The 14337-nt window shown below is 46.0% G+C and overlaps 1 protein-coding gene across 16 annotated transcripts in view; it reads right to left on the reverse strand.

Annotated features, from left to right (window-relative positions):
- The window catches only part of CDC42BPA (CDC42 binding protein kinase alpha), a 322044-nt gene that overhangs the window by 12640 nt on the left and 295067 nt on the right, over nucleotides 1–14337 (reverse strand). For all 16 annotated transcript variants that reach the window (XM_078441190.2, XM_078441187.2, XM_081791830.1 and 13 more), the window contains 7 exons: nucleotides 12375–12591; nucleotides 11490–11552; nucleotides 10045–10638; nucleotides 8125–8222; nucleotides 5418–5502; nucleotides 3281–3404; nucleotides 2460–2577 (listed from right to left, as the gene is read on the reverse strand). In XM_078441190.2, coding sequence (XP_078297316.1) covers nucleotides 2460–2577; nucleotides 3281–3404; nucleotides 5418–5502; nucleotides 8125–8222; nucleotides 10045–10638; nucleotides 11490–11552; nucleotides 12375–12591 — 1299 coding nt within the window. The remainder of the gene's footprint in view (nucleotides 1–2459; nucleotides 2578–3280; nucleotides 3405–5417; nucleotides 5503–8124; nucleotides 8223–10044; nucleotides 10639–11489; nucleotides 11553–12374; nucleotides 12592–14337) is intronic.

Genomic DNA, 14337 nt, shown 5'->3' on the forward strand with positions numbered 1-14337 from the left:
CCGGTGGGCGGACAGACCACTGCGGGGAGAAGGCCCCCGAACCGGGATGAACTTGCTTTGTTAAACAAAATCTGACAGATTATGGAGACTTAAAAAAGAGCTCCTCTATGAGACATTGTTTTAAATTTAGAGACGTGAGTGAACCAGCACTTTCTAAAGTTATTTCCAAAAAGGAAAAAAAAAAACCCTATTGATGTAAATGTAATAACTACTCAATAGAGCTCTTGGGGGTCACTGAACCAGAAGAAAGGTCATGTGCCAAAAATAAATCTTCCGGAGGTAGAATATTATTCTTGTGTTCACCGGGAGAAATCCCTGCCCTTTACTGGCGGCACCCCACGATGACGGAAGGAAATGACAAGGAGCAGCCCGTATTTCTAAGTCATCTGTGCCGCTTCTCCTCTCGGTGCGCTAGATGTGCGTAAAGGGCTCACATCCGATTCAGGAGAGAAAAGACTCCCTCCTCCTGACACTCTCTTTCACATTCAGGAGGCAAACAACCCTATATCGGTATCAATTTTGGTACAAAGGAAACAGAACTAAGTTTCTAAAGATCTCCAATAAACTCTCTAAGCTCGTGAGTATTTCCCAGGAAAGCAGTACTGATATGAGAAGTGAAAACAGAAAAATGTCCAGGGTGCACGCTGCTCTTGGCTCGGATGGCAGGTGGCTTTGGTGCCCGAAGTTCTTGCACGGTAACGGTTGATGAATTTAATTCATCTTAAGTTTTGGAAATAGTTCATTAAATACAGATAATTCCATCTCAGTGGAAAGGACATAAAACCTGAGAACATATTAAAATATCACGAGCTTTTCAACAAGCATTTATGTGTATACACGGGTACACGTATCATCGTTAATTTTTTTCAGACCTGCACACTACTGCGTTCTTTCCCAATGTCTACCCCAAGACAAACCCAGGTCTGGGGGACGGTGTATTAAAACTACTGGCTGGGTGATGAAATGGACGTTTACAACAGCCCCAGCTTGTATGTCCCTGGCTAGTAAAAGAAAGTCAGGTGGAAATAAAATAAGGCTAAGACACAGGTTTCAAAAATTTGCACCAACTTTTCGTCCAGGAAACACAAGGTGCTTACATGGCAAGAAAGGAACGGAACACACATTAAAAACTGGACCGCACTGTAGGACAAAGAGGCACCTGTGTCCGTGACAAAAAGAGCCCACGAGGCAGTCACGGGTTAACACAATCAGTGACGACAAACGCTAAAATGAAGAGGTCTGATGGGAATACGTGACCAGCACAGAAGGCCACGCGTCATGGAGTCAGGTGCGGGGAAGAATCTCCCGGAAATGCTATCGGAACTGGTTTTGCTCAGTCATTACCACCAGCCCCTATTTCGAACAAAAAAATGAAGAGAGATTTCTTTTACTTGAAGTGCTGAGGGGGTAATGGGAGATGATGCGCTGACAGAGAGTTCTTAGAGTGTTTGAAATCTGCTATTTCGATTCCATGTGCTTATTCGGGGGGTGTGATGGCCAAGTCCTCCTGTGTAGGAAGGCCTGAAAAACTTCTAGAACATCAGCAAACTGGTTTTTCACCTGATGGAGGAAGGCTACGAAGCAGAGGAATATTTTGGGAACTTTGTGAACCCCTGAAACTCCTTCACCTTAAGGAATGCTTGATGGCACATTAAACTAGATCACCTAGCATTTTTTCCTGTCGGTGATAAGATATTCGTGTCTCCTGTCACAGCAGAGCTGGCAACGTGGCGAGAGGACAGACTCCCTCAGAGAGAGCCTGGGTCCAGACTCACAGTCTGAATGCCACCACCAGTGATCAGAAGGGCCGTATGAAGTTTTAATAGTTTGCTCAGGTACCGTGATACCAAAATGCTAAGTATGCACAGAGCCTGGAAAATTCCTAATTCCACTAGTATTCTTAATTTCAACATAATAGGTCCAAGAATCCAATCTTCACGTGACAAACCAGTCTGCCTATGTTGTACTTTTGTGTGGAAGACGGGCCAGGCAACACGTGTGTAATCGGGGAGAGGAAAGAGATCTGGTTGCCCAACCAGGCAACAGGTGTGACCGTTAACGACCGGGCCGACGGGGTTCTGTGCAGGTGGGAAAGGCCGAATATCTGTACGGAACTGCCGAAGCTGAGTGAAACGTCAGCATTTGGTGAGCGAGCTCCGGATCCCGGTGCAGATCCTCTCCCGACCCGGCAGTGTGCTCCACCAGCAACTGGATGCGGGGCGAGTTTACGGGATGTGCAGCTAAGAACCGGATCTGTCTGGTTCTCCACAGATGCCCAGCCGAGGTGTTTTTCTCCCGTGCGTCGTGTGCCCAGAGCGCTACGGGGACACAGCCTCTCATCGTCACGTTTGCGTATCCCGTTAAGCCTACGTACGTGTGTGGGCACACACGCGTCCGCGTCTTCTCCCCCTCTGCCCCACTGGTAACCCCGCTCCCGTCTGCCCTCCCATTTCTCTTACCATGGGCAGGTCTTTTAGGATCTGTATCCCATCTCCTGGGCCCATGTGTGCTATGTGGTTAAAATTAGTTGGGTTAGAAATTAATTTATTTCTCATTTCTGGATCTCGCAGCATCTCTCTGTAAGATAAAACACCCGTTTAGACACTTTTTCTGGGCTCGATCTCATTAACTTTAGAAAACAATGAGGCATCCTTTATTCACAAAAATAAAACTGTGAAATCAAGTTTAGCCAGGACAGAATTAACAATAAGATACACTCAATTGAAACTTAGAAGCTTTTCTTTTAAACACAAGATCTTATGCTTTTTGGTGGGAAAATAGAGAGGGTTCTCTCAGTACTCACATGCCAAAGCTCTATTTTACAGACAGTCCTGGCCATTTTCTGCGGGCCTTTTAAAATCACTGATAACACTTTAGAGATGTTTTTACCCGTAACTGGAAATATTACCAGCCCACTGGCTGTTTACTCTCGAAGAGAATGGTTAATCTGAAGTTCTCAGGCCTGTGCCTGTGTGCTACATGCAGCTAGGATCTGTTTTACGTTGAGCAAAGGCTCACATTCTAAAAACCGCAAGTATTTCACACACACGGAGAAACGAGCGCAAACGCGGTGCTTCAATCCAGCGCGTACATTTGGAGAGTGTTAATCAAAATCACACCAAGAAGCACGCTCGTCACTGTGGTGTGTGACACCACAGAGGGATGACAGATTTTCAGAGACCCCATCTTCCTTCCAAATCACTAACGCTCCGTCACCCACCAGCCCCGCAGAGTCCCCCCGCGGCCCCGACGACGGGCACGACCCCGCTCGCCCCCCTACCTCCTCTGCTGCAACCTCTCGTCCTCTGGGACCCGGAAGGAGTAGCGTCGCTTATTGTTAATATTTCTAACCATCTGCTTCCGACTGTTATCTGATGTTTCGGGAACCACCAGCTCATCCCCTTCTGTTAAAAGAAGACAAAGACCGGTGGCGTTCTTTGAAGCGCGAAAATGCTTTTTATCCGTTAATCTCCGAGACAGCACAAACGGGAATCAGTTGTCCAACGTACGCAATTTGCATTTTTAAATGATGATACGGTAAGTAATAATTCAAACGGGACACATGTACACAGGGATACGCCAAGATGAAACCTAGCTTACAAAGTATATTTTCACTTCCTATCTGATTACAAACATACAGTGGTACAATTCTAGCAGAAGAAAAGGAAAATGCAGTTGCCTGGGGGTCCTGTTGCCTTGTGCCCTCCCCACCCCCCCATCTCTCTATCCTGTCTTCTCTCACCTTCCAGGTACTGGTTCCAATGGCTTAGGGTGTTAAAAAAAACTCCTCCCATTACGCTACACAATCATCAGGCATAAATGGTAAAGTATTCATGTAAATGATCGTTAAAATTCTTTTTACATAATAAAACATTTCCTTTTGTAAGATCCAGGCTGCTAGATGTGGGTAAGGACAAAAACCTGGGCTCCCACCAGCTTCCCTTATTAAAGGCAAGACTCTGTTGCTGTTTCTACCCCTCTGATCTTGGTGGGGAGAGGATCCTTAATCGTATGCACCTGGCATCGGGTTTCAGCGTTCATAACCTAGAAGTAAACGACCGTCCGCCAAGGGCTCCCCGGGCATGCTGAAATTTGTGAACACGCTCTAGGAATAAAAGAGACAGCTGTGTTCACACAACACGAGGGACGCCATTCTCTAAGGAACAGGAGAAAAGCCAACCTGGAGAATTTTTAACACCCACAAAGCCCAAGTGAGGGAAAGGCAAACAAAGGCCGGGGATCAGCAGAAAAGCAGTATTCTTCTCATATCCTGATAGTGCAGCTTCATCAGCTTGCTTTCCTAACTACTTGTGAAACACGATTTTGGAACGTGAGAATCGTGCGGCCGGGATGGGTCTGGGTCCCGGTGGCAGCGGGGGACATGGAACAGCCGGAAGGAGGACTGCAGCAACACTGAGCCCTAAGAGAGGAAGGCCAGAGGCAGCCAGAGAAAAGGCGAGGGCCCCTCCCTCCCCTTCCCAAGGACAAGACACCTGTACTGAAATCCTGCCAGGCTTTCCCTCTCCAAGCCCGCCCCGCGTCCAGCCTAGGGCAGGAGGAGGAGTGGAAAGATGCGGAAACACGAGTGGAAAGAGGCTTTATCCTACAGACGTGGACTGGGAAACGGACACGTTCTGTGATCATCACGGCCACACACGGTGAGAACAGGTGCAGCCGATCCTACGTGAATGTTGTGACTTCCTCTAAGAAACAGACACAAATAAAGTACAGGCCCTGGAGGTGGAGAGGCTTACAGCTCAAGTGCAGAAGCTTCGTGGCGAAGCCATCGCTGAGTGGCGATCATTTCTAAAATCCGAATCTCCTTTCTCCCGTCGTGGTGGAATGTCCCCAGGCAGGACCTCTGCTACAACCACCAGTCTGTCAGCCAAGGGCCCTCCAGGGGCGAGCGACCTCCATGTGACTGTGGACACCACCCTCACCCTCTGGCTCCCATGCCCCCTCTGGACTCTGGCGGCCCTGCCCGTGCGGCCACGGGCACTCGCCAAGTTCTAGGCCCCGGGTGCCCTGGCAGATGATGTACTCCTCAAGTCCCCAGTCAGAGTTCTGCATGAGTTTTCACAATTGCAGTGCCATAGACTTGGGTTAGGTTTTATAGCATTACTAGTACAGCAAATGCTGCTTTCAGCCATACTTTCTGCACTTAATTCAGGACTCCCCAGAGAAATCAGGTACGTCAGCAACAAGTATTTTGTGTACATAGCTAGATTAGACAGAATGACTTTCTATCCAGACATTTAACTGAACATATTGAGACCATGATAGTAGCCAAGGTCACAGACTTCGGAGTAAGAGGAACCTGGGTTTAAATGTGGCCTCTGCCACTTATTATCTCCGGGCAGTCAGCTCAGAGAGAGTATTTCCTTTGAAGCTATCGTATTAACGTTATATTTTCTTACCTGCCATCTTATTTTTGAAATATATTAATCTAATTGTCTCCAACCCTAAAAGGTTTAATGATCCTTCACTGTTTAAGGGTCGAACCTAAGATAAGAATAAAAAAATAAAATTAGCATTTCAGTAAAACCCTCAAGTGGAACCATAAAACTTTAGGCCTATTTGTAAAGCACACCCTATTAAGACCTTCCATTTATCCATCCCCTTCAGAATATAACGCTCTCAGAAAATCAACATTAATTCTGATGGGGAAGGCATATAAAATGATGTAATTTTAACAAAAAGTTATAATGACAACATTCTAAAGAAAGAATATTCTGGGGGAAACAGTAGAAATACATTTAAATCTTTTTAAAAAATTTTTAATGTTTATTTTTGAGCGAGACACACACACACACACACACACACACACACGCACACGCACACGCACACACACACAGAACTCGAAGCAGGCTCCAGGCTCTGAGCTGCCAGCACAGAGCCCCAAGCGGGGCTCGAACTCACAAACCAGAAGATCATGACCTGAGTTGCAGTCGGACACTCAACTGAGCCACCCAGGCACCCCTAAATACATTTAAATCTTAAATTTGACTTTTTAAAGCCATTAGTGACTAATTATACTAAGAAGATATTAACACAGCTACTTTATGAACCTGAAGTGGGACTAAATGTCCACATATGATGGGGATGAAACTGTATCACCGGGGAGGGGGGGGCTGTCACTAAGTGGTGACAGAGCACCTGCTCATGTATATGGCACAGAGAAACGGAGTCCCCACCTCACCACACACACACACACACACACACACACACACACACACACCCCAACTGCACAGGTTCATGACATTAATGTAATAGGCACACCTTTCAAACGTTTGGAATAAAATACAGATCATGTCTTTATGACCTTGAGTTACGAAAGAGTTTCTTAACAGAAAAAACATGATGACATTAAAATTTAGAACAGTAAGTTTTTAGCAAAATAATTTATCATTATTTTATCAAAATATATGCTTGGCAAAATACACCATAAAACTAGGTCACAAATAGAAAAGATTTACCCCATCCCTTTCCCAGTATTTACAATATATAAAAAATTTCAATACATTAATAAGGAAGAACAAACAGAAAAATGAGCGAAAAGCATGAGTAGGTATTTCACAGAATTTAAGAACGAATAAACATACAAAAGATTCTCAACAACATAGTTAATTGGGGATGTGCAAATTAATGCTTCAGTGAGACAGCATGTTGTAACCATTTATAAAGGTTATAAAACTACGAATCCTGAGAATGGCAAGGCCAGGGAAGATGTGGGTGAGGAGGCACTCCGGTTACTGCTGGGGGGAGGATGAGCTGGTACAATTACTCTGGAAAAGAATCTGACACTATCTTATAAAGCTGAACCCCTGTGTTCCCCGTGCCCCATCAATCCCACTCCTGGACACGTGACTTAGAGAAACACAGGCATCGGTGTTCACAGTAGCAAAACCTGGAAAATAATTCATGTGTCTGCCAATCAGACGATGGAGGAATGAACTGATCTAGTCACTCAAAAGAATATTTTATAGGGGTGAAAAACGATGCACTATTTACAGCACACGTAATCACACAGACGGACCCTGGAATATGCATGAAGGAAGGAAGGCAGAGAACACACAGTGTAACATTTTCACAAAGCTCAAAGGCAGACAGAACTGAACAATACAAAACCAAACAAGTGTTTAGGAATATTTAAATATGCCAAAAAAAAAATCTGTATTTTAAGAAAAGCAAAGGGATGATACAGGCAACATTCAGGATAGTGATTTCCTCTGGAGAGGGGCTGGGGGGTGGGATAAGGGACGGGTACGCAGGTAGAGGCAGGGATGTTGGTAATATTCTGGCCCTGAGTGAGCTGTTAATAATTATCATGCTTCACAAAGCTCCTATTCTTTCATATATACTATACGATTTACATGATAAAATGGAAAATAAATGTAATTAGCTCCCAAATGCAAACCAGAAGGCCATATTTTGGGTGCTTTCCCTGAAGTGGGAGTATTTCCAAGAGTTTTCACGGCTGATGTCCTTAGGCATTGGGGCGGACCTTGAAATCTGACCTTGGCTACTTTCTCGTCCCCCCCCATAAACCCTGCCCCCAGCGGACGATATAAGCTACGCACGTCTACGTGAAACTTACTCCTCACCCACACAGAACAGTTGTTGCATGCTTGTAAAAATTCTCTGTTGCCACAGGGAAAATCATGTTTTATGAGGAGCATAAACACCTTTATTTTTTAACGATGAGATATTTGCACACATTTGGGCTCTCAGTTTAGTCCCTTTTCCAGCCTGTGGGGTCTGTCTCACAGGATTACCACCTGCACGCCACAATGTGAACGACAGCCACAAGCAAGAATGACAGGCCCCCCCACCCCCATCCTGAAGCACGTGTGAGGTGGAGGGTACGGTCCAGTCTCTCGTTACCACGATGCTCTCACGATGACGCAGCGAAACACGGTGACACTGAATGTGATAAAAATACTATGGTGTTGAGCTACTCATAAAATTAACCAGCTTAACTTCTGCTTCTACTCTTTTTCTCTTAGCAGAATCCCAAATTACCAACTGCCAGAAAGCGCTCGAGTAGCGAAAAGGAGCTAACTGGTCCCATCAGTGGTTCACTCCACTCATTAGTCTGCTAGCCCATTTTTGGCGTTAAATTACCTTTTTGAGTGGGAGAGTCTGAATCCATTCCATGGAATTCACATCGAAGATGTCAACTGCGTTTTCACTGTACACGGAGAGATACGGTGCATTGTAGCCTGCGAGAAGGGAAGGAGGGACAGTGGCTAATTACTTCTCTCTTGCTCTCGCTCACTCTCTCTCTGAGCGAGAGCGAGCACAAATGCACGTGCATGCAAGCCTGGGAGGGCAGCGAGAGAGGGAGAGAATCTTCAGCAGGCTCTGTGCTCAGGGCAGACTCTCATGAGGGGCTCGATCTCACGACTCTGAGATCACGATCTGAGCTGACGCTAAGAGCGGGACGCTTCACCAACTGAGCTACCCAGGCGCCCCGCACTTCTCTATCTAACTCTTCAACACAAAACATTCTGAAAGGTCTACGCTACATAACTGTGGAACGGAATCCCACCCAAATCCTACTGTGGTCATGCAGTAGCCGCATCCAATCATTTGGGAACAGGATATAAATCATAAACGAACAGTGGAGACGCTACAGGTCGGATGAGACGGCAGCTACAGGACATGAGGATTCATTTGGCTTATGCCGAGGGCGAAACGCTCCCTTGTCCAATGCTAGTTCTATAAAGGGACGTCCTCACGTCACGTTTTAAGTACCTGATTCCTAAACCAGTTAAGCTACTGACAGCGAAACAGCATCGACAGTGACACAAGCAGAGGGATGAGATGATCTACCTAAGATGGGGTCACGAATCGAATTACCGCCCACGCTACCCATACGACCCGGATACTCTCACTCTGACTCCGCCCGGAAGTAATACTTTGCCTCGTTACCCGACTAGGTTACGAGACAGGCTTTATTCTGCATACGACACCACAGGTACAAGTACATAGTGTAGAAGAAACGAGACTTTTAAGAATAGATAGGGCTGGGTGGGTAGGATTAGAAGGATTTTTTTCTCTTTTTTTTTTCTAGATTCTCTCACTCTTCTGTAACAAGCACAAGAGCCTCCTAACTCTTCTCCCACTGAACCTCTAGGCTTGACGGTCTCTGTCCACCATCCCTCCTCACGGGGGCCAGTGGAAGAGGTTTCACGCCTCCTGACCCCAGTGCTCCCCCCACCCCGTGTTCTGAGATCCACCCTGTCTGGCCTCCGCGGGGATCTCGCTCTATTTCCTGGATTCGCCGCACACTCGAGCTTTCCCCGGTTCCCTGGTTCGGCATTCACACACGCTCAAGTGTCGTCCACTGAGGACAAAGCATCGGGGGTCAGGTACCCCTGCGCGTGCGGCTGGGGAACCCCACGCATCCGCCACAGGGCGACCACAACCCGCTGCCGTGTCTCGGCCGCAGGGGTCCTGCCTACCCCACTCTGTGCTCCGTGAGGGCACTGCCCTTGGCCTCTGAAATGGCACGTGACGGCATTCACTAATTCACTGATGTCCTCAGAGTTCTTGAAAGAGTGCACCAGGCAATCTTAAATATCCGTGTATTTAGACAAAACTATAAAACGGAGAAACACTTCTTACAGATGCTGCATTATATCTTTACATCAGCGCTTAAATAATTCACTTAGTAACTGCTTCTCCAGAGTAAGTCTTAGGAGCTGTTAATGCTCACAAGCACTGTATTTGGGGGGACCGTGAAGATAACTGCTTAGAGGTACTTCAAGGGACCAGATGGGTTAAAAAGCCAGCTAAGTGAAATATTCCACAGAAAGATCAGCTTCAACTCCGGACAAGTTAAGGTCAGCCCTGCTGGCCTAGGTCTAGCTCACGACGGCGAGTCACTTTGCACAAACGACACAATTAGTACTTAGGCACAACCTTAAGGAGGACTTAGAAAAACAAGCCGGTATTTACAGTGAATATATTTAGGAAACGAGGCTGAAGGAAAAGGAAAGAGACACGGAGGGCAAACGGCCAGAAGTAAGAGACTCTTACAGCAAGAGGAGGGATTCGCTGGCCACATGAGCTCCTGCTGTCTGGATCTCCGGCCCTGGCAGTCCGTGTATATCCCGATGCTGTTAAAACACAGCAGGTACTCCTTACTGGAGATCTCAACTGCACAGATGGCGTCCACCGGCTGATGTGTGATGAAGGACAGCGTGTGGTCGTTTGAGTGGAGCATGCTGTACGGACCCCCTTCTCCACTCAAGGGGTATCTCAGGAATCCCGACTGGAATCCCACGCACAGCTGTTCGCTGAAGACCGCCATCCACTGCACGTTACACGGGACTTGGATTTCCTTAAATTTTCGGTGACGGGTCTTGCTCTGAAACAGTTCGTAACAGAGGACCTGCCTTTTCATAGCCACGCACAGGCACGTGAGAGCTCCGTGGCACACCTTGCCAGAAGTTATGGTCTGACACCCTTTCGTCTCCGCCAGCTTGTAAAAATCGGTCTCTCGTCCGTCCAAAGCTGACATGGGAAAAAGGCGCACGTGACGATTTCGTCCTGAGATCACAGCAACAAGCTGATCATTTGGAATGAGTTCAATCTGATGGATCTTCTTATTGTCACCGACTCTGATAATTTCTGTGCAAAGAGCAGTAATAAATCAAATGCAGAATGACGCTTTAGTGATTACTTCTATCCCAATTACACTCAAAAGGATAGCTCAACTTATAATGAAGACACGGACACACACACACACACACACACACACAGAAGAGTAAGAGACCAGAATCATGTGGAGAAAGAGGGAGATAATTCTACCCATTATAAGGTGACGGCACACGCCCACAGTGAGGTAAGGCAAAGGGTCCCTGTGTGATAAAGTGTGCCATATCTCCAGGAAAAACCTTTTTACTGGCACTAAATTCTCCGAACTTCACCATGGCGCTCCTGTGTTAGAAACTCAGGGAAGACTTATTTCACTGAACGTATTCTAGGGGCTGCAAATGCAGTTTAAATGCATTGTCTTCCCACGATCGCACTTGATATAAAGATAGGACACTGATAAATTGGTTCCTTTTTATTTCCCTCGGTATTTAATTTGGCCCTGGAAAAAAAAACTCTTTTGTATTAAATGCGGGAGAAAATCCCCCAACAGTGAACACACACTTGAATGACGGCTACTTCTAACACTAACAGAGCAATGAGAAAGTCCGGCTGTATCGTTCACGTCCCGTCCTGAGACGTGCAGGCTGTTTGTGGAGCACTGGTGCTGAATCAGTGACACAAGAAACACAACACACACTTGAAAGTTTAAGAACTCGGGAGGATTAAAGAAGTTCAAAAATTATCTTTTGATTTATCAACGTATCAAATTAGGTCTGGAAAATTTCAATTACAGAATAAATCAGACCAAATCCTGCTCTTCCTAGAAATTAGAATTTTTCTAACGACATAGGGTTGAAAGTTACTCCGCAATGATTTTCTCTTACCATCTTTCGTGACGTGCACGACAAATAACCCTTCTTCATTTCCCAACGCGATCCTTTCATGGTCTACAGAAGACACGAGTACGAAACACTGTTAACAGGCAAAGCTGTGTACAACTAATACAACAAAATGGATAATAAATGTGGTGCAAAAACACTCAAATAAGGAACTTAAAAATAGGAATAAAAATTTGTACTGTTAAGTTTCCTTTCAGATGACAGCAGTAAATATTACCTCATGTCTTTTTTAACAGATCATTAGAAAGTGTATCAATACTTATAAAAAGAAGTAAACGTTTATTCAATAGAGGGTGACAAAAAGAGAAAACATCTAGTTTGCTAGTGCCCCGGGTCCACTTCTTGTTTTGGGAGGGAGAAACTGCAGAAGGCATTTGGACCCTACTCATTAACTTTTCACTATTTACTAGGAAGTAACAAAAGAGTTGGATGTGTGCCAATAACACGACAGAAATTTAAACGTCCAGACCCAGAAACTGCTCTCTCTTGAGGGCATTTGCTATGCAGGGCATCCTGTCACGGGCCCCACGTGACTGAAACCTCCTAACTTCTGCGAGGTCATCAGAATCTGCATCCTACCCAGGAAACTTATGCTTTAAGCAGTTAAATAGTTGGTTCTAAGTCGCACAGCAGAAAACAGATCGTTCACAGGTTCATCTTTAGCACTGTTTCTTCCAGAAGAAAACGCACTCGGAAAGCACTTCTCCTCGTGTACTTTCTCGTGTACTCACTCAGCAGACATTCACTGCGTGTGTGGGGCACGGCGCCTGCCATGCTGGACGCGGGGGATCCCTGGATGCAAGCCAGCCCTGCTCCCGGGGTAGGCTGCTCAACAGCTATGCTAACACGGTCCACGGCGCCAGTCCATACCTATGATCGCAGCCGCCTGGGTGGTTTTAATGAGCGGCAGAGTGCTGTCATAAGCCTCCTTGGGGACGTAGACTGAGCGGTCTCGGAACTTGTTTTTCTTCAAAATCTTGTGCAGCTCGCTGAGCACGCCCACCCACCTGTTCCTCTCGCTCTCGCTCTCCGCGAGCATCAGGACCGAACACCTGCTGTCTGACGCCGAGAGCTGGGAGGCTGTGACCTAGGACAGTTTAATCAGCCTGTGTTAGAAAACAGACACGCTTCGAGCAGGTTTCGTGCCGATGCTACTTTGTTTAGCTCTGGCTAAAGGTGAACAAGGTGAACACTCACCAAATGATCCCTTCCAGAGTTCAGCTTTTCCTAATCAGAATAACAACTAGTCTTAGCATTAAGATTCATGACAAAGCAAAGGTAGCAGATACCTTTCTCTATCTATCTATCTATGTATCTATGTATCTATCATTTACTTAGTTACAGCAGGTACCATTTTAAATGTTAATAACTATTTTTATTTTCTTTGCTATGGCGTGCTGAGTGCCACCACTAAGAAATGCATCACCCATATTCCTAGATCAACAGCACCTGACATTTACTGGGTTAAGCGTGAGCACTGCTCAAAGCCCTGCATGAGCACTGAGGCAGGTACCCTACTGGATCCTGAGCGTACATCTGAGGGAACTGTGATGCAGGGATGTACCGTCCCCACGGACGCCCCCGCCAGACCGGGTCCCGCGTCCACGCTCACGCACACTACCCACCATACTGGTTCTCAACTTCTTTTTAAAAGTCAGAAATGTTCAGAAATAAACTTAACGTTCTTTGCCACTTCATAACACACAGAATCTTAGGGAAGATCAGATCACTTGTGTTCGTATTTAAATGAAGATTTAGCATTATACAAACAGCACTTATAATCAGAGCAGATTTGAATTTCACATACATGTGATTTAAGCAGCAGTGACAGTAAAGTCCAACTGTGTGAACCAGCTACAGGCAACTGGGCCTCCCTAGGCTCCCCTGGTGACCGTCCTTAGATACCATATTCATAGACAAACACTAAGTAGTGGGCATATTATGTTAGGGCAGTAGTCTTTTTTTTTTTTTTTTTTTTTTTATGTTTATTTACTTATTTTGCGAGGGAGCATGAGTTGGGGAGAAGCAGAGAGAGAGAGACAGAGAGAGACAGAATCCCAAGTAGGCTCCACACTGTTAAGTGCAGAGCCCGACGTGGAGCTCGATCTCACCATCAGATCATGACCTGAGCTGAAACCAAGAGCTGGACGCTTAACCAACTGAGCCACCCAGGTGCCCCTAAACCTCTATTGTCTTAATCCGCCAATTCAAGATGGCCCTGTGGGAGGGCAGACAGCCATCAGAGATGGTTCCCAACACTTCTTCCTATGGAATTGCATTCTTGTCATCAAGCTGTGCCGTCTATTGTCCCTCCCCTTAAATCCAGGCTGGCCTCATGACGTACTCTGACCAACAAAACGCACAAGAGTTATTATGCCTGTCTTAGGCCTGGTCCTCAAAAGTTCTGGAAGCTTCTTTTGTCCTCTTGGAGGCCAGCCACGTAGAGCTCAGCCAGTGACCGAATGAGAGACCGACCGCATGGAGAAAGTTCTCAGAGATCGCCCAGCAAACAGCCAGCAGCAAGGCCCCAGGTATGGGGGCAAGGTCATTTTGGATATTCCAGCCCCAGATGAGCTCATGTGAGTAATCTGAGCTGACACCACTCAAATCGTATAGCTGACAGAGAGAATGGTAAAAAATAAATCATTACTGGCTTAAGCCACTAAGTTTTGGAGTAGTTAATTACAAAGCAATAGAAATAAAACATTAGTTTTTTAAATGAGATTTTAAAAGAAACCTCTGTTTTTCAAAAACTTGAGAAACCTCACACTTGTTCGATTTTCCATGTTGCGTATTTATTTGAAAATTGAATTGTGGCTCAAAAATATCACCC

Source organism: Panthera onca, chromosome F1 (assembly GCF_046562875.1).
Source record: "Panthera onca isolate mPanOnc1 chromosome F1, mPanOnc1 haplotype 2, whole genome shotgun sequence".
Taxonomy (NCBI): Eukaryota; Metazoa; Chordata; class Mammalia; order Carnivora; family Felidae; genus Panthera; species Panthera onca.